Here is a 21,618-nt window from a genome sequence, read left to right on the forward strand (position 1 = left end):
ACTCTATAAATAGGACCTAGTACCCAGCCATTTCTTCACCTTTTACTCTAAGTTCAGAAGCTGCTAGTGTTAAGTGAGTGTGAGAGTGTAAACACCTGGTTTGGGAAAACTATAAGCTTGTCAAACACTTTGGGAAGTGAGTTCTATAGTATTTCGGTGGGGGTTAGATTGATCTTGCAAATCTTTGAGGTAAACCCGAAACTCTATTTCATGTTATTTCCTTTCTCAAAACCTTCTACTCAGTCCCCTAACCTCATTCTTATTTTGGTTAGGGAATCCAAGTTCTTAAGCATATAAGTCGGTAAGTATGTTTTTTTTATGGTTTAGTCTTTCCATCTCTTTCATTTCATCTCCTTTCCATAGACTCATTCTTTCTTATGGTTTTAGGAGTGTTCCAAAAAGTCCCAACTCAGTCCATTATATCCCGGTAACTTTGGTAAGGAAAATAGGCTAGAATCAATATGTTATATGCTTATGTTATCTTATGTTTTATGTTGTTAAATGTGTTATGATATGTATGCATGTATGTTTGTAGGCTTGGGCATATGACCCATATGACTAACAAGACCCCAAATGGGTTATGGGCATATGACCTACTTAGCTAGTAGGACCCCACTAATCCCATGGGCATATGCTTGTTTAGTCTATGGGACCCCAAGTAATAATGGCCATTATAATAAGTGTATGTTATATGTATTATGTTAAGTCTTTATGTTTCTTATGAAATTATGTATATGATTAAGTGTTAGATTTTTCCTTGCTGGGCATTATGCTCATTCCTTTCTGTTTATGTGCAGGAAATAAGCTTTAGAGGTGGAAAGATTCGTGACGCTTAGAGGATGTGTATCGATGGTGAATGGAGTCAAGGGGCCGAGCGTTATTCGATTCGAGGATGTAGTCTTGTTTATGTTTTTTATGGTTTTAAATGTATTTTCTGCATTTTCTATGTAACTCTTTTTAGTTTTTAAGTTATTTTTGTTTTAAAGACAATGGGTACCCATATCCTACTTATTTTTATGAAAGTAACCTTTGTTTCTACAAGTTTATAATAAATTATGGTATTTTCGCAAATGTATGTTTTAGTAAGAATTTGTATGTATAGTTCGATAATGGTCCAAGAGTCTAGATTAGTGGGTCATTACATTGAGGTAACCAAAACTCTAGTTCATTTGTTTTAAGTTATTTTCCCTTCTCTTAATCTTCTACTCAGTTTCCTAACCCCATTTTATTTTGGTTAGGAAATCTAAGCTCTTGAGCACATAAGTTTTGGTAAGTGCAACTTTCAATGGTTTAGTCTTTCCATCCCTTTCATTTCATCTCTTTTATTCTTTAGACTCACTCTTTTTAATGGTTATTAGGAGTGTTCCAAAAAGTCCCAACTCAGTCCACATATCCCGGTAACTTTGGTAAGGAAAATAGGCTAGAATCAATATGTTATATGCTTATGTTATCTTATGTTTTATGTTATTAGATATGTTATGAATATGTTATGAATGTGTATGTTTGTAGGCTTGGGCTTATGCCCTATTTGACTAACAAGACCCCAAAAAGATTATGGGCATATGCCTACTTAGCTAGTAGGACCCCACTAATCTCATGGGCATAAGCTTGTTTAGTCTATGGGACCCCAAGTAATAATGGCCATTATAATAAGTGTATGTATTAAGTGTTATGATATGTCTTTACGTTTATTATGAGATTTATGTGTATGACTATGTGTTAGATTTTTCCTTGCTGGGCATTAGGCTCATTCCTTTTTGTTTTATGTGCAGGAAAATAGCTATAGAGGCGGTAAGATTCGTGACGCTTAGAGGATGTGTATCGATGATGAATGGAGTCAAGGGGTCGAGCGTTATTCGATTCGAGGATGTAGTCTCATTTTACTTTTTCATGGTTTTACATGTATTTTCCGCATTTTCTATGTAACTCTTTTCATTTTAAGTTATTTTTCTGTTTTAAAGATAATGGGTACCCATATCCTACTTATTTTTATGAAAGTAACCTTTGTTTCTACAAGTTTATAATAAATTATGGTATTTTCGCAAATGTATGTTTTAGTAAGAATTTGTATGTATAGTTCGATAATGGTCCAAGAGTCTAGATTAGTGGGTCATTACATTTATGGTCTAGTTTTTAGGAAGGTTTTCATTAGTTTAGGGCTATTTTATTGCAGAATTATGCTTATTTGTTCATGTTTCAAGTTTTTGATGCTAAGATGGTGAAAAGAGTGGAATGAAGAGAAAGTGGAAGAAAATGGAGTTATTTTGGAGAAAATCAAGTCTTTCGGGAGCAATAGGTTCGAGTGTTATTTCTGTGGATAGCGCTACAGCGCTATCATAGTGGCACTACAACGCTAAAAAGGCGACCTTAAAGTTTTTGTTTATGTCAATAGTGCTACAACGCTTCAAAACTAGCGGTACAACGCTTGAAGGGTCTAAAGATTGGTGCCCCAACGCTACATTACTAGCGCTACAATGCTAGTACATCAATTTTTGAGGCAATTTGGCACTGTCGACAGCGCTATCGACGCGGTTTTCAAATCTGAAGCCACTTTTAGAAGGAAAAAACGGTATTTTCACTTAGAAGCATTGGAAAACTATTTAAGGGACATTAATCTACGAATTTAGGAGGCAGTTTTGAGTTTTAAAAACCCTAGATCTAGAAAAGACTGATGTAATTAGATTTCTTTTTCTAGTTTATGCTTTTCTAGATTTCTTCTTCATCTTAATTCTTTAGGTTATTTTCTATGAACAATTATCTGAATTCTATTGTCATTATGTTATCTATGAACTAAATCTTTTATCTAAGGATTAATGTAGTCACTTGAATTTTAATTTAATTTTACTATGATGTTCTATTAATACTTCTTCTCTATTCTAATTTATATGATGTTTGTTTGATGCTAGTAAATACTTGATCACTATTTACTTGATTTAATGGTTTTGATTCAAAATTCGAAAGATGAGAATTGAATATGCTATCATTATATAGACATAGGTTACATATTGGACGAAAGTACCTGTATGACTTGTGTAGTAATTAGATTTCCATACTTAATATCTTCTATATGTTAGAAATTATCACAGAAATGTAGAAAACCTGTATATAGGCTAAGATCTTATATCTTAAAAAAGAATAGGAATCGATTATGCTAACCTGCTATTAGAATAAGAAGAAGAGATTTAGAATTGATTAGTAAAATTCATAGAATGAAAATTTTATGAAATTAATTCCTAGGCTTTTTATTATTGATTGTTAATTCGTTGATTTATTATTCTATTTACAGTTATTTAAATTGTGTTCATAATTTAAAATCATTCATCTTTATTTTAATCACCAAATAGAAAGTGAAAAGCAATTATTGGTAATTGGTTAATAGTCTCTGTGGGACGATCTCTGTTCTTACAGACTTTATTACTTGACACGACTATGTATACTTGCGTACAGATTTTAACAATCAGGGTTCGACATCCTTGCTTACATGATCATTATTCTATATGAAAGATTCGTGTGCTTGCAATATAAATATTTAAAACATACCCATTTTGGGTCCATCATATGACTAATCCTATATATAATTAGCAAAAGTAAATAAAGATAACAAAATAAAGATGATATTGAAATAAAATAAACAACTCAAATGAATTATATTAAGAACATAGTAAATCAAAGTAGCAAAATAACATCACTAGCACATGGAATCATCTCTAACATTCCTAGAAAGATTAGGCCATTATGCTCATCATTCTCATAAAATTCTAAGAAGAAAGTGAGTAGAAATTTTGCTATAGTTTATTTACTCTCCAAAATTACATACCAAATGTGAAAGAAGAGTTCATATTTATAGAAGAAGAAAATGACTAAAAAAAATTAAACTACAAATGGGGTTTACAAAATAAATATGAAATATTAATAATGAAATATGATTTTAAAAAATCAAATCTTATTATTAATTTTAACCTAGCTATTTTAGTGAATGGTCATCATGTCCATTTTTCTTAATCAATACAAAATGAAGTTAATTTATCAACTTATTCACATGTAGTGTTTTTTTTTATATAATTTCAAAATTTTAACCAATTTAATTTTTTATTTTTGAAGAAATTTTTCATTCTTCCCCGAGCTCTCCCTGAGTGGCGATTGATAGAGATTGAGATTGAGATCGCTACAAGGATGGAAAAGGTCGCAAGAAAAAACACTTCGATGAACATAGAGGGTATGATGATATCGAGACAGCTAGAAAGAATCCACCGGAGGATATGGACAACGAGAGTTGGCAGAAGTTGTTTGACTTTTTCACCACTCCACAGTTCATGACACGCTCAAAGGAAAATGTTGCCAACAGAGCAAAACAAAAGTATCCAAGTCTCCATGGATCGACCTCTTATGCTTCTGCTCAATTTAAGAAGGTAAATAAAAATATATAGATAATTTGAAATATTTGTAGTTATCTTAATAATAATTTCATGAAGCTCAAAATAGAAGGGTCCAAGGCCCAAAGTGCACACAAAATGGGATGGAAGGTGGCTCGTGGCAGTTGGTGGCATTAACCCATTCGCAGCCAATAGGAGCACGCCACATGTCGTGGCTCTAAGCAGGGGAAAGGAAGAAGCAGGCGGGCTAGGTCAGGCGCGGGTCAAGTGGCTCGCGGGTCGTTGGGTCAGGCGTAGGTTGTTGGACAGCTGGAGGAGGTAGAGGCTGGAGACGTGGCAGGCGCGGCTTGCGCCAAGTGGCGCGTTGGGGCGTCTATGGGCCGCATGGGAGAGAAGCGGGCCTGGGTCTAGTGCAATTTGGGCTCTTTGTTTCAAAAATGCCATTTTTCTATTTTTTTTTTGTCAGATTTAGCTGTTTTCTTTTCTCTTCATTATAAAGTGTCAAAATACACTTTATTTTCTGCAAATATAAATAAATTAAATTAAGATCAAATATTTCCAATGTACGAATATATCATATTAATTCTATGGAAATATTAATTAAAACTTAATTTATTTTGATAATTAAAATCAACAAATGTGCATTTTTGACTCTTAATCAAGCATGAAACTAGTGAATAAATGAATATAATTAAAGAAATTGGATTAATATATTCTTATCTTCTGCTTTTGTGATTTTGTTCATGCTGAATGAATAAAGGAGAGGAAATGGAAGAAGATGAAGGAGGATTAAAAAGAATGAGCGGGAGAAGATAAAAAAAATTAGATTTGTATTTAGCAATGGATTTTGTTAATAAACTACTGTTAAAGATGTAATATTGTTTAAGTTTGATTTTAAATGTGGTAATATGGTAATTAGAAACTAATTAAAACTTAATTTTTAATTTATTCAATTAATTTATTTTAAATTAATTTTTATAATTTAGAACACATTTTTAATTATTTTTTTCTATATTTTAAATAATATTTAAAATTAATATGAGATGGACCAATAAAAGCATGACACATGGCAACCTAATGAGCCAAATCAGCAGTTAACAAACTTGGTAGTTACGGATGTAACAAAAATGCAATGTTTGGTATTTTTGCCGTTGAAAAGAAAAAATAAGTATATAAGTGTATAAAATCAAAAACATTAGGTATTTATGCCGCAAATATCCCATAAAGTAATAATAATCAATTTATTAATATTAATTTGACTTTTCAATTTTCTTTCTTTAATACTAAAACTATAATTTATTTTACTATTTATATATTAAAATATAATTTAATAAAATGACACGTTTTACATATCATATGTATATAGATATAGGATATTTAAAAAATTTATGTAATAAAAATGATTTAGTTATTATTTGTAAAATATATTTTGGTGGGTATTTTAAGCATTTTTAAAAGTTTATTGACCAAATTGGAAGAGAGGAACCTTTTTTACTTATTTTCATGTTATAAAGTACCGTATAAGTATTATGAATAATATAGGGTACAAAACTCAATTTTGTAAAATAGAGAGTACCTAACGTGTATATTCCCTTAAAATTAACATAAAAAAATAAAAATGAATATCTCTAGTGCAAGATGTAAATTTTTTATCAAATTTAGTACAAAAAAATAAATTAATGTTATATTTGGCATAATATTTACAATTGTCCTCCAATACAAAAATGCAAATTAATACAATAAAATTAATAATTTATTTAATATTTATTAAGAACATACCTAAATTAATTTGTTTATTATTTTTTATCATCCAAATTTTATTCTCCAAAAAATTTGTCATTAGAAAAAATAAAAATAAATGATATATAGTTAGTTATTAATTGTAAATTTGCTAGCAAGACCATGAATGACAATGAAGCCACTCCAAATGTTTATTACTGATTTATTTCACATATTCATAAATAAATAAAATATATTTTTGTTTATTTGATACCGTATTCGTTTAGCACTCTCTAATTTTGATTGGAGTAGCAGTAGACTTGTTCTGCATTTGCATGAATATATATAAATATATATTACTTTTTGTTTTGTTTTTCTTTTATTACTTTTTTTTAGTAGTATGAGGCCGTGTGTTTTTCTTTCAAACCAACCAAGGTTCTTTCTCCATTGCTCATTGACATTCCGAGAATCATTTACTGTACTTTCAACTGGACTGCTGAGGAGAACCATGACTGCGGAGATGGTGGTTGGACCTGTTATCTCTGCTTCCGTTGAGTTTTTGCTGAACAAGATCGTTTGTTCTGAAGTGGTAAGCTTCTTAAGGGGAAAGAAAGACTCTGGTTTTGATACCCTTCTTGACAAGCTGAGGACAACGTTCATCTGTCTTGCCGACGTACTTGGTGACGCCGAGCAGAAGGAGATGAGAAACCGCAGGGTGGAAGAGTGGCTGGACAAGCTTCAGGATGCTGTGGAAGATGCAGAGGACCTCTTTGATGAAATTGAATATGATGCTCTCAAACTCAAGGTGGAAGCAGAGTCAAAACCACACAAAACCAAGGTAAAAAAATTCTTCTCTAGTTTCATCTCAACTGATATGGACAGGAAGGCAGCTATGGAGAAGCTTCTTGAGAGGTTGGAAAGCTTTAAAGAACAATTGAAGATCCTTGATCTGCAAAAGCATGTGGAAAAAATTCAATCAGTGAGACCACCTTCAATATCTTCCATGGATGAATCTGAATTTTATGGGAGAGATGATGAAAAGAAAATTTTAAAAGGAATGTTGGTGTCAGATGAGATTGGTAGAGAAAAGATATGTGTGATTCCAATTGTGGGCTTGGGTGGGATCGGAAAAACTACTCTTGCTCAAGCTGTTTATAATGATGATGAAGTTAACAAATATTTTGAACTCAAAGCATGGGTTTGTGTGTCAGATGAGTTTGATGTTTGTAAGGTAACGAAAATTGTCCACGAAGCAATAACTAGAGATGCTTGTGCTGTTGAGAGCTTGAATGTGCTGCAAGAGAAGATACAAGAAAGATTGAAGGAAAAGAAGTTTCTGATAATTTTGGATGACGTTTGGTGTGAAAAATATGATTTTTGGGATACGATGAGGGTGATTTTCAGAGTGGGGGCTCAAGGTAGCAAAATAATTGTCACAACAAGAAGTCTTAAAGTTGCGTCCATAGTGGGAACAACAGGATTTCGCCACCTGAATGAGTTGAATGAAGAAGCTTGCTTGAAGTTATTTGTAAAGATTGTATCTCGCAACGAAGAGTTTACTGCAGATTCAGACTCAACGAGAATTGGCAAAGAAATTGTTAAGAAATGCAAAGGCTTGCCCTTAGCTGTGAAAGCACTTGCAAGCCTCCTGCGCTTTACAGATGCTAAGCAGTGGGACAAAATAGCCAAAAGTGAAGTATTGGATTTGCCAATTGGAGGAGAAAATATTCTTCCAGCTTTGAGAGTGAGTTACTACTATCTTCCATCACACTTAAAACGATGCTTTGTTTATTGTTGCTTGTTCCCCAAAGATTATAAATTTAAAATGGATGAGTTGGTCTCGCTATGGATGGCAAATAATTTATTGGAGCATTCAAGTGGAAGTGGAAATCAGACAAGAACAGAAGTGGGCTATGAATATTTTAATGACTTATTGTCTCGATCATTTTTTCAATCTTTAAGTCTTGGTGGTAGTCAGGATCGTTTTGTGATGCATGATCTTATGGTTGACTTGGCCAATTTTGTTTCTAAAAAAAGGTTCACTCACATAGAGAGAAACAAGTCGTATGAAATTGAATTGATAAAGCGAACAAGACATATTGGATTTGGCGATGATTCCAATGAGAAATTCAAGTTAATTACTGAAGCAGTTTGTTTGCGTACATTTTTTACTTCTAGCTCATTTTGGGACATGTGGAAAGAACAAGAGCAATATAAGTTGGAAGAGTTGTTGAAATTGAAGCGTTTGAGATTTTTATCTCTGCATATTTTCAGATGTGCCCATGAATTGCCTAAGTCAATAGGTGAATTAAGACACCTCCGCTTCTTGGATCTCTCTTACACTTCAGTCAAAGAGTTGCCCAAGTCTTTTTGCATGTTGTACAATTTACAGGCATTAAAGATGGTTAGGTGTGATGATCTCATTAAGTTCCCTAAAAAATTCTATCATCTCATAAATTTGAGATATCTCGGCATCGGTTGTCGTCAACTTTGTAAGTTGCCACCACTTGGGCAATTACCCGCTCTCGAAACTCTGGAGATAGTGAGGTGCGATGCAATAGAGACAGTGGGTCTTGAGTTTTATGGGACTACTTGTACACCATTTCCATCATTGGAAACCTTGCAATTTAGACAAATGCCAAACTGGAAGGAATGGTCAGTGCCAGAAATAAATGTTGAAGCTTTTCCAAAGCTAAAATCACTTGTTATAAGCGTTTGTGAAAGCCTCACTGGAGATTTGCCTTACCTCTTACCGTCTTTGACAGAGCTTGATATTTTTAGTTGTCCGGAGCTTGGTTCCTGGCTGCCAATGATGCCAAATGCCAGTAAAGTAAGTATCTACTGGTGCGAGAAGCTTGCAGGATTCAGATCATGCAATGGTCTTCAAAACGTTGATCAGTGGTGTGTTCCTGCCAACTTAAGAAACCTACATATCAGCTGTTGCGGCAGTATAGAATTTTTACCGCCCGACAAATATGAATGCCTCCAAGAGCTTTCAATAAAGTATTCTTCAAGCTACTTCGAATTGCTTCATATAGATTCCTTTCCCAACATCAGGAAGGTCAACATTTATAATTGTAAAAATGTGGAGTCTTTCTCGCAATTTAATAGCCCCATATACTCTCTGTCTACGCTCTATATCGAAGGATGCCCCAACTTCACATTATTACCCGATAGCAACTTCCATTGCCCAATTCTGACACAACTGGAGCTCTCATGTTGCAACAAATTAAGGTTTCTCCCAGTGAAACTGCCTAGTCTCCTCCCTTCTCTACAAGAACTAGTTATCTATGATTGTCCAGAGTTGGAGTCACTTCCGAGATTTGGGTTGCCTCTCAGTTTGCGTGAGCTCACCATTCAAGGCTGCGACAAGGTGATTGCGTCTCGAATGAGTTGGAATTTGCGAGCCCTTCCCAATCTGATAAGCTTTCATTTTGGACATTACAAAGGTGAAGATATGGCGTCGTTTCTAGAGCAAGGATTTCTGCCGGCAACTCTTACCTCCCTTACAATTGATGGAATTGATTGTCTTAAAACCTTAGACGACAAGGGGTTTCAAGAGCTCACATCCTTGAAAGAACTACACATCTGTGGCTGCCCCAACTTGCAGGCACTTCCAGTGAAAGGGGTGCCGCCTTCTTTTGAAAGTTCACTGCCACCCTCTTTCGGAAGTTTCTTCATGTGTGATTGCCCTTTGCTGGATGCAAAGTACGAATGGAAGTATGAAGACGACTATAAGAAGATTTGTTGCATCCCTCGGCCTCAAGTTCCCATCAGCAGCACTATTGTTTCACATCAATCTCTAAAGATTGAACAGCCGCACGAGTGAAGTGAAATAAAAGGTCAGCCTTTAGTCTATTTTTACATGCATGTAATGTATTGCTTGCAAAAATACTTCTATTATTATCTTCTAGTGCTACGTCTTTGCTCCTTTTATTGTTTTAAAATAGTATTTTTCACCTTTTGTAATGTGTATTTCAATTATAATTATTTTTTCCATTCATATATTATTTTTTCCAAGATGGATCTTCTTATGACTATTCATTTGGAGTTTGGAAAGTATATAAAACTAATTTTGTGTAGGTGATCTGTTATTATTTAAGTAGAAGAGCATTTCCTTTTGTAGGTAGATGTAGATTATGTGGAGGGTTCTATGCCTCAAACAAGAGTTGTTTTGAAGAAAGCTTTACATGCTGTTGTGGTTGTTGTCAACAAGATAGACAGTCCTTCAGATTTTGTCATTTCAACTTTTGAACTATGCGACAGATGAGCAGGTATATATCCTTTTTCCTTTTTTTTTTTTCTTTTAAATATTCTAAGGAGTAGCATTGATGCATTTCAAATTTTGAATTAATCTTGTGCCTAATAAATTTGATGCACGTGAGTGATCTTTTCATTTGAGGATGAGTTGCCAAAAGAGTAAGACATTTATTTTATTTACCATAAACTGCAAATATAAACAGTGTATAAAAATTGTGTAAAATCATGACAAGCATGAGAAAGCTAAAATGGACAGTTTTGCCACAAATTAATTCTAGTTGTCTTCATCTATTGAACTTCTGTGATTTCTCTACCATTCTTTCTGTTTAACAATTTCATATTAATGTGCAGTGCCATTTTCAAGCTTTAATACCATCAAAGGAAAACCAGGTTTGTCTCCAGAAAATTTGGCTGAAGATGTGGGGCGGCTTTCGTTTTGTGCTTAGCTCTGATTCTAATTTTGAGTAATGCTTTAATTACTAGAAGATATCAGCAAATAGTTGGAATAATTACTTAACTATAAGCTTTGATTTACAAACAAAGACTTTTAACAACAAACTAGGACTCTTAATTAGCACGAGGAACAAGACATTGAAACATTAGTTTTGATATGTTTACAGGGACTAGACCTGATAATCAGAAAATGAGAGTAGACCAAGGTTGATATGTGTACAAAGACTTCTAAGCTTGAATCATATTATACCTGAGGTTCTTTAGTAAAGAAGGTTTTCCTATAAAATGTTTTGCAATAAGGTAGACCAAATATGATACAGCATCTTGCTTGTATCTCTTCATTGTTTTCATTTTTTATGAGTACTCCGGAATCCAAGTTTTTAGTTTGCATGACTTTTTATTGTTTATTGGACGTTAGATAGTAATCCCACTACCTTTTGAGTTGCCTGGTGCATCCTACAATGAGGACTTGAGCAATATGTTGATCTAAACTGGCTTAATCTTATAATTATGTGAAACCATGTTCGTTTGATTATTGGATGTTGATATGAACTTGCTTAATCTTGTAATCATTTGAAACCATAGTGTTATCCCCATTTCCTGCTGTGGGCCCGGGACGATGGTCCAAGCCCATGGACTGGGCGTTCGGATGTGGGCCCGGCCCAAGCCCACTTGGTACAGGAGTAACCAAATGCCACGGCCCTAGTGTGATTCTGGACCCTGGATGGTGTCCGGGATGGTGATCCAAGGGCAGTCGTTTGGGAGACGTGCAGACAGCTCGGATCACAGTTGAAGCATGCGTGAACAATCCCGGAGCCTAGTACGGTCCGGGCCTGTGGTAAACGAAGAGGGACAAAGGTAAACGAACCCGGGTCAGGTCCTCCCGATACGGTAGGTAAAAGCATCCGTGACCCTGAAGCCGCCCCACAACGCGTGGGGATTGTCCCCCACTTTTCACTTGCAGAAAAGGCTACCTCGGGATTGCACGCCGCTATTTCAGACCTGCACTGCCAAGTACTCTGACTGGTCTTGTCCCCTGAATCTGCCTCGTAACTCGAAGTACCCATACGAAAAGTACCATTTTGTCGGGCAAAATATAGTTCTTGGGCCACCCTATTGGGCCTTAATTAGTCTTGTACCTATGTATGTTTTATCTTTTATGTTGGGTTTCCACCAGAGAAGCCAAGAGTATCCATATCTTTGATGGGCTCGGGTCATACTTGGGCCAGATCCAGTGTTCCTATGAGCCTATAAATATAGGCGATAGAACACTGGAAAAATGACCTTTCTTCGACTTGTATACAGTTACTCTGTCAAAAAATAGAGAAAAACTCCATTGTAACAGACTTTCCAAACTCTAATACAACTGACTCGTGAACTAAGGCTTATTAACTCCCCCAACTACGTAAAAACCCTGTGTTAATCTTTTACTTTCCATATCATTATTATCAGCTAATATTCATTAGTGTGGTTTCCGAAAATCTCGGTAAACACATAGTTATTTGTTTTAGAATTTTGAGTACATTATAGACCAAAATTACTATCTAAATTCCGTTCCTTCATACTGATTTTGTGAAGTTCGGTCTACGGGTAGTACAACTTTGGGGAATTTTCCAATTAAACTCTTGAATTGTATTGCTTTTCCTAAGACAATTTCTTAAAAATGCAATGTTTTTTTAGGACAGGCTATGAAAGTTGAAGATGGGAAAACAGAAGATACATTCATTGTAAGTGGCCGCGGTACCTTATTTGCTCTTTCATTTTATTCACATGCGATTCTCTAAATCTATGACATTCCTTCAGGCGAAGGGAAGGATATGAATTCGTGGTGGAACCTCCCAGAGTTATAAATGGCAAAGTCCTGGAGAGCCATTTGAGGCAATGCTAAGCTGAAAGACTGAAAATTATGAATGTGAAAGTGGAATATTTACGTCTACAGATGTCGTTTACCTATCCAAAACAAGTAACTAAATAATAGAATTGTGAATTGCAATTCTTTAACTTAAATTTCTTAAAGCTTTTGATACCATGAGCTTTATCTTGTATGGGGCATATAAATAAAGACAACATCGTCTCCATTTTCATTTTATATATTTGTATATAGATACACACACACACATTATCCTTTTAACAGAATGAAAGAATCCCAAGTTATAGTATATTATGATGCTAATACTGAGAGGAAAATACTTGTTTCTTTTGTGAAAATTTATTTCTAAAAAGCAAGCAATCTGTTACTTGGGGCTCAGTATATCATATATGGTATTGCTTGCAGATATGCCAGAAGAGCACATGCGAGCAGTGAGTGGTTGTTGAGATTCTTGGGAAAAGGCGAGGTTAGATGTTTGATATGCTAGAAGTTACTTCTCCTTATATCTTAAAGATATGTATTCAATCACAACTGAAAACGGATGAACTAACAGCTTATATACACTAATATAAATCATCAAAAACAAATCTGCTGTCTAGATCATGGATTAAGCTTAAATAGAAGTTTGTGGTTTACAGATGAAAAATAAAATGACTAGTGATATATTCTCTAAGAAACCATCAAGGTAGACCCTTGAACTCATAGCTCTCTCGTTGAAGCCACATAGTTATTATTTTTATAGATAGCAGAGAGATTCAACTCATTTTCTCTCTGCATCAGTTGACCTCTTTAAGTGTTCTATTAACCCAAACCGTCTAGGCATCAAAAGGGTAGGTAACGAATTTTGCAACATTTGGTTATATACAAAGTTGTACTGCCACAAATGGTTCGATATTGTAAAGGTGAGTTAGTTCACCTATATTTTTTGAGCTGTAATGCAAACTTTTTTTTACTCTTCTTTCTATGTCTAATTGAAATCTTCCATATTGAGTGGCCTTTTATTTTGATAAAGAACAAAAAAGAAAATGGACAAATTTAAGTCAAATGAGAAAAAGGGTAGTGGGACTTGAGGCTGCAAAATCAAAGTCCCATTCTTGGTATGCGTGTGGGGACATTATTGGTCTTCTTTGGGAGAGATTCCTTTGACTTTTTTTTTTGGGTGGTGTAGAGTTGGATGAATCTTAACCCTACTACAACTAATTTTGGAAGACTTTTTATTTCCTCACTTTTCTTTAGTTTATTTGTTTTATTAATCGTTTTCCCATTTGAGTAATTGACCTTTCTTCTAGGTGTTACAAATTAAAAAGATTATAAAAGAAATATACAAGAAAGAAAATTGAATTTGATTAGGTATTAAGGGACTTGGATCTTTGACTTTGCGTGCTAAGACGTGGTTCTAATAGAATTAAAATAGATGTTTCACAAAATTCTTTATTGACTAAGTCCTAAAGAGCCAACGACAAGAGACTTCTTGGGTTGCTTTCTCCAATGATTTTTTTTCTTATCTCATGAATTGTACTTCTGTCTCATTATTAATTTTATATATACCACTTAATTTGTCTAATTATTGAATCTTATCATATATTTAAATTTATAAAAGAAAAATACCATTTTTTCCTTTCTATGATTTTCTAATATGCTTAAACTACATGTCGCAGCTTAAATCATTGAAAAAAAAAACTATAAATGACACCAAATCTAATAAATACTACTGCTTTAGTATAATTCTATGTTAACTTGACAATAAGAACGTTTATAGTCATTAACTAGGAGTTTATCCAATCACACCCATTATTTTTAGTTCTATCCTATCCAATAATATATTAGAAAAATAATATAGATTTTATCATCATTAATCTAACTCAATTTGTCTCTAGCATCCAATTTATTCTGATTGATAATTAGATTGGAACTGTTTTTCTAATTAATTTTCACTATTTCAGCCACCTTTAAGAATTAAAAAGAAAAAAAATTAATAAGAAAATAACAAATCACTACAATACAATATTGAATATTAATTAGTATAGATATATGTTTTAATCAAATATGCAAGTGTTTCATAATAAATTTCAATAATTTATAAGAACATGTATTCATTTTAATCCTTATATTATATATTAAAATTAAAATATAATTATTTAGAGTTTCATACTTTAACAGATCAATTTCAATTAGAATCCAAACTTTATCATTCAATAAAATCCAATTATAATTGAATATCTAATATTTACTAACTAAATTTTACCAAATTAGATCATTTAGGTGAGTTTAAATTAGATTTTTTAGCAACTCTAATCTTAACATCCCTTAAAACAAAAGGGGCCATCTTAAGCAAATATTACTCTCTTCCCATAAAAAAAAAAATTAAAAATGAAACAACAACAACAACAATAGATACAACATACTAAACAAGTAATTAATAAGAAAAAAAATAAATAAATTATTCAATATCAATTATTATTTTTATTTTAGTCACACCAAATATTTTGTTCTATATTTTAATCCCACTACAAAAAAAAAAAAAAAAAAAAACTCCTCTATTAATTCATGCCATACAAGTTATCTTGTATCTTAATTAACTCCCATTATTTTTTAGTTCATCTAATAATTTTGCCATAATATTAAACATTCATGACCAAGAAATGTAAGATTTTTTCTTTGACAACATACAATCAAACAGAAAGCAAGTATTGATCCGAAGTTTCTAGAAGCATCTTCATGAGAAGTTGGTCCCATATCTACCTAGAAAGAAACCTATTAATTTTACATGCACGTATACTAAACATGGAGACCAGTATTTTTTGTTGTTGTTGTTCTTCTTCTATTATTATTATTTGGAAATTAAAAAACATAATAAAGACATTTTGGACGAATGATGATGTGGGTCAAGTCATGATAACCAGATTATCTTACTTCATTAGTTATATGATAAACTTCTTTAATTATAATAATAAGATTTGGGCTTTGAAGATTTCAACTAAAGTTTATATTTTTATATAGGTATATATATAACCCATTACCAGTTTCATAAATATGGATTTTTAGCCATTAATGTGCCAAAATATGATAATTAAACTTTTTTTAATTTATATGGACAAATTTAATTGAAAAAAATTATGGAAAAAGTTATCTCATATTGGAAAAAAATAATAATAAAAAAAAACGCATCAGTCAAATGGAGAGTACTATGGTAATTAAAGTTGCAAATACTCATTTGCTGAAATTTGAGTCGATAAAAAACATCAACAACATTAATTTTTTCTTCAGCAACGACACCCATCTCCGGCAACACCTTTCACCTCCGGCAACAACTTCAAATCTTTGAAGAGATCCTCAAGATCCGATCAAAATCAACAATCAATTCCAGCAACAATCACGAACCTCCAGGCAACTCCGATCGACAACCTCTAGCAACAATCGGCAACCTCCAATCGGTTCTACTGCACTCTTCGACATCTCCGGCAACATGCATCTCCGACGACGTGCTTCTCCAGCGTCCAAAGCATCCAAGAAACAAAGGTTTGTAAAATCTTGCTCTGTCAATTCCTATTTTAATCTCATTTTCTTCAACTTCAAATTTATTAAGTTCCTAATTCTTCTACATATTCTGGAACCATTAATTTCATAATTTTCTCTTAGCTATTTAACTGATTATAATGATAATTATGAAGTTCATGATGTGTATTTTAAAAAAAAAATTATTAACTTGAAATTTGAAAAAAATTATTTAAACCTATTAATATGGTTACATTCATTGACTAAAAATAAACAAAAAATATGATTATTTTAGATTTTAATTTATCTTTTTCAATAAAATATTATTTGATATTGGTCTGAATTCAAAAAAATCCATACAATAACTTTTTTTCAAAATAATCTATATTTTTGCAAAGATTATTAAAACACCAATATAATATGTAATTTTCACTTTATTTAATTATATTGCAAAAAGTTGGTCCAATAAATAAATCGTTGATAGACTTAGTCAAAGAGCATATAAGGAGTCCATTTAATATGATTTGCTGTGATATTTAATTAGTGTGAAAACTGACCCATAACTTAGAAGAAATTATTTAGAGGAACCGATTTTCTAAAGGTAATTAATATAATATTAAATCAAACAAAGACCTCTAGAAGCCCCCTGCCTTCAATTTCTTTTGCTAAATGTTTCAACAAAAAAAAAAAAAAGCCAATTGGTCAAACTAATTTCATCACAAGTATTCTGTGCATGCCCACTTTATATTTATATATAAGTGAATAGTGAACCATTTTTAAGTTGAAAAATATTACACATTGTACTTAAAAAAAATAAAGCCATCTCTTACACATATGATTTCTATACAATATTCCAGAGGTAAAAGTTGAAAAGAAACTCAATATATATATATATATAGATGTGACTTTATCTTTAACTATATGGTGTGATTAGTTCTCTTTATGGGGTCCTATAACTTCTTCTTTTTTGCTGAAACCACGGCTGTTGCTTTACAACCCAACCAGAATTCAACCACTTATATACTTAATTTTATTGACAATAATTTAAGTTGAAAAAATATATTTGAAATAAATAAATCATTGACTTTCAATTTATATGTAGACCAAAATTGTGAATCTTGTTTTTTTTGTTTGTTTGTTATCAACTAATAACATAACTAATAAAAATCTATTATATATAAATCTAGAATTATTGTGTCCAACATGTAAATAAATTACATAAATTGAAACGGTGTTGTTATTGTTAGATTTTGACATTTTCTTTCACTCTAGATGATAATTAATTATACATATTTTCCAAATTGACTATTGATATTTTCAGATAAGATCATGGTTGAATATGAACCTGAATCAGACAGATTTATTGTCTAAATATCTTTACTATATGAAATAATAATACTGTACTTATAATTGTTTACAGTTTGGTTAAATCCAATTATTGATTAGGTGGTTTCAGTTGAATTAATTAAAAAGTTAGAAAAACTAAAAATACCAAGTCGAGTTGCTATCTCATGAGTTGGAGGAACATGGTTAGAGTAGAGATATATAAAACTAGAGTAGAGGTTACGTAACTATATATAGTCTATATAAATTAGCATTAAATGCACCGTCCAAAACACATCATTCCTTACTATTAGGGCAATCCTCGTATTCTCGTGACTCATCACTTTTATATACATACATATATATACGTATATATACATAGAATTCAGATACAGCTATTAAGAGCTCTCCCTACTCTATACTTTAAAATATTTTTCCAAAACATTTTATTTTTATTCTATCTCTAAGTTTTATATTATACAATACATTATTTTCTCTATATATTTCTCTATATCATTTAAATATTATATCTTTAAATATATTTTATTAATTAAAATAAAAAAAATAATTAAAAAAAAAAAGAAATAATAAATATATACTAAGTGGGAGAGAGAAAGCTTATAAAGAAAAATAATAATATTAAAATATTATATAAAATATATGTAAATGTTATGTAAATGTAGATATGAATTAATTGAAGTTTATACAAAGCTATTATAAATATATTTATAAAAAAAGCTGATGGAAGATGTTTTTGTGAGTTTTAGCTAAATATTGTAGAAAAAATGTATTACAAAATACATCACCAAAACTTATATTTTTATAATTTACCTCAAACGTTTACATTATACCATACACCAACTTCTTTATTTTTTCTATAAATCATTTAAATATTATCTTTTTTAAAAAATATTTTATTCATTTTAAGAAATAAAATAATTAAATATAATAGTATCACACTCATATATATATATATATATACAAAAGTTTATAAAAAAAATAATAAAATATTTATAGCTTGATGAATAGTATTTCACTACATATAGAGAAATACTATTTATTTAAGTAAAAAAAATATAATTTTACATCACCCGTTGGAAGACTATTTAACCATTTTTTCTCTATATTATAAAGAATAATACATTTTACCTCTTCCATTGAGAGTGCTCTAAGTTATAATCCCAAAATTAGTCCATTATTTCAGACTAAATGCATATCGGTAATGATATGTGCACTCATAATATATACTTAAATATTACACATAATAAGATAATAGTTTAACATTTATTAAAATTAGAACTTTTAATAAATTTTGGTGTATATTTTGAAGGTAGATATCACTACTCACATGTATATATAGTCGACACATATCAATTTTAATAAGGAATACAATGAATTAAATATAATTTGGATTAAAGAGGTGCGGCCACGTAGCCTCCATGCAAATTTTTGATTAGTTTTAATGGTAAAGATTAACCGTCCCTACAAAATCAATTACTTATTTTATATAGGCTATTTTTTAGATTATTTTAAGTATTTAAGTATTACAAAAATAATTAATTATGAGATTGCATGGCAATACAAATTTTTGGTTAGTTTTAACAATAATTGCAACAAAATCAGCTACTTAAATAGTATTACTACTAAAATTTATATAAGTATTTAAGAGAAACTTTGCTACAATATTTTTTTATTATATGTGGTGGGTAGTTTTTTATTGATAAAACAAACCAAATACGTTCATAAATAGAATTAACATTAATTAAATTGTAAAAGTTCAATTAACCAAAGACTAATTGGAAAATATATGCATGTTAAATGGATTAATTATGGAACAATGTACTCACTTTCTCCAATAATTAATATACAAAATATATGTACTTATCGATGTAATTTCATTTGTGTTAATTAAGTATATACACAATAATAATAGCATCTTGTACTTATGGATGAGCCAAATAATAATGAGAATTTCTAATCAGGGCTATATCAATCAAACCCAAATTAAATTAACCTTTCCAACATATATATACTATGCATGTTTATACACCTAACTACTTATTATATCACATATATTTGGGATAATTGCGGCATAAGTACCCAATGTTTGGGTTTTGTACGCGGCATAGACCCAATGTTTATTTTTAGTGGCAAAAGTACCCAAAGTCAGTAAAACTGTAATTCTGTCAGTTTCCTCCGTTAGGCAGACACGTGTCACGTTTTTATTGGTCCAAATCATAATTGTTTTAAAAATATTATTGAGTTTGACCAATCACGAAGTGACACGTGTTGGTCCAGTCATCACAAAATGGAACCTAACGGAGGAGGCTGACGAAATTACAGTTTTACTGACTTTGGGTACTTTTGTCACTAAAAATAAACATTAGGCTTATGTCGCGTACAAAACTCAAACATTGGGTACTTATGCCGCAAATATCCCTATATATTTTCAATCATTTCAAAGTTGGGACCAATGGGAGCTGTGGTAAGGCTTAAGTTTCAACCCCTAATTAATATACATCCCGATCAGCAACACTACCAACCATATCTCAATATCCTATTCCTACAACTATATATATTTATATGTATATATATATATATATATTCTCAAAACTAGGACCTCACAAAGAAGAATAATTGAATTTGGGAAAGAAAAAAAAAATTAGCACAAATTTATGGGCTCATTGTAATTATGGGTATCCAACGAGAGTGATATTTTCCACCATAAAATTGACAATACTCTTAGCTAGTTGAACTTTATTGATGCTATTTATATAACCTATAAAATAGAAAAATAGAAAGTTAAAACTAAGGAATCTATGCGATATATAAAACTTTGATAGCAACCAAGCTTATAAGTTTTAACCTTTTATACATATAAATACTGGGAAATTTTTAGGTATTTTTGTCCCAACCTTTAAGAGTATTTTTGTTTTTGACGTATAAAGAAATTATAATATACGTGTTTTTATATGACGGTATATATTGTAGTTATATAGCAGACATTCTATTAATTTTTAAGAAATTTGAAATAATTTATGGGGCTGAAATCAAGGATCAAACAATCTGTTATACACGTGCTTAATTTCTTTTATATGCTTTTAAAATAGACTATTTGAATATTAATTTTAGTATTATAAATAATTTAAAAAATAAATAAAAATTAGTAAAATCTCTGCTATTATTATCAATTACACCCTTTATATATATATATGTATATATATATATAAATAAATTATAATTTTTAGTCATACCAGTAGGGACAAAAAAAAATAATACATCTACCTCCCTATAAATATATAATCTACATGCGGAAAGTTATCTTGTTCCAAAAAAATAGTTATTATATATCTTAATATATATGCCATAAATATCTTAGTATATACATGGATATAAGAAAATATAGTATCATATCATATGGTAATTAAAGTACACTTCAACATAGAATATATTTGCTATTTTAATGGCGTAAAATCCAAATAAAAACAAATAAATAAATAAAATTAGGGGGACATAGGGAAAGTCCTACCTATATTTTATGTTAGTTAATATAGCACAATTGACTTAAAATGCTCTAGTCGTGTGTAACCTTGAGGTTTCATTGGTAAGAAAAAACAATAATTGAATGTGATTGAGAAAAAGTGGTACGAATTGGCATTATAAACATGATAAAATGGTAGTATTAAAATAATTATATGATGTAGTACACACTAGTGGACACAAATGTTTAAATTATATTATATAAAGCATTTTGGATATGGGGAAATATATATAGATATATTCTTATTAATTGCATAATTATAATTATGTGTAATAAATAATAGAGCTTAACACTAATCTAAAAACCAATTTTAAATGTAAGAGAATTATTGATGTTTTAGTGTAGCAAAGCAAATAACTCGAGTCGACCACGGCTTGAGTTGAGACACAGTCAAAGTTTTCAAACATTTGCATGATTCCAAGTCAAAATCGTCGAGTTTGACTAGGCATCCAAAGCTATGGGGGACATTTTAGTAAATTCGATTCTCTATGTTATATATTTACTAAACTACCCTTATACAATCCAAACACTCCATGTCGTGTCTCCAAACGAGACAGAAAAATAACTTTTATTTCTTCTAAGGA

The 21,618-nt window shown here is 31.2% G+C and overlaps 1 protein-coding gene across 1 annotated transcript; it reads left to right on the forward strand.

Annotated features, from left to right (window-relative positions):
* The first annotated feature begins 6,600 nt into the window (after positions 1–6,600).
* LOC133833074 (putative disease resistance RPP13-like protein 1) lies at positions 6,601–10,820 on the forward strand. Its single transcript, XM_062263332.1, has 3 exons — positions 6,601–9,879; positions 10,219–10,329; positions 10,704–10,820. Exons 1-3 carry the CDS (start codon positions 6,601–6,603, stop codon positions 10,818–10,820), a joined length of 3,507 nt encoding a protein of 1,168 aa, XP_062119316.1.
* The last annotated feature ends 10,798 nt before the right edge of the window (positions 10,821–21,618 follow it).

Source organism: Humulus lupulus, chromosome 4, assembly GCF_963169125.1.
Source record: "Humulus lupulus chromosome 4, drHumLupu1.1, whole genome shotgun sequence".
In the NCBI taxonomy this organism is placed as follows: Eukaryota; Viridiplantae; Streptophyta; class Magnoliopsida; order Rosales; family Cannabaceae; genus Humulus; species Humulus lupulus.

Excerpts from the sequence above, each read along its gene's own strand:
- LOC133833074 (XM_062263332.1), top strand. The coding sequence starts at position 6,601 with ATGACTGCGGAGATGGTGGTTGGACCTGTTATCTCTGCTTCCGTTGAG. Across the intron at positions 9,880-10,218 it reads TTCCCATCAGCAGCACTATT|GTAGATGTAGATTATGTGGA; the intron begins GTTTCACATCAA and ends TTCCTTTTGTAG. Across the intron at positions 10,330-10,703 it reads TAGACAGTCCTTCAGATTTT|TGCCATTTTCAAGCTTTAAT; the intron begins GTCATTTCAACT and ends ATTAATGTGCAG.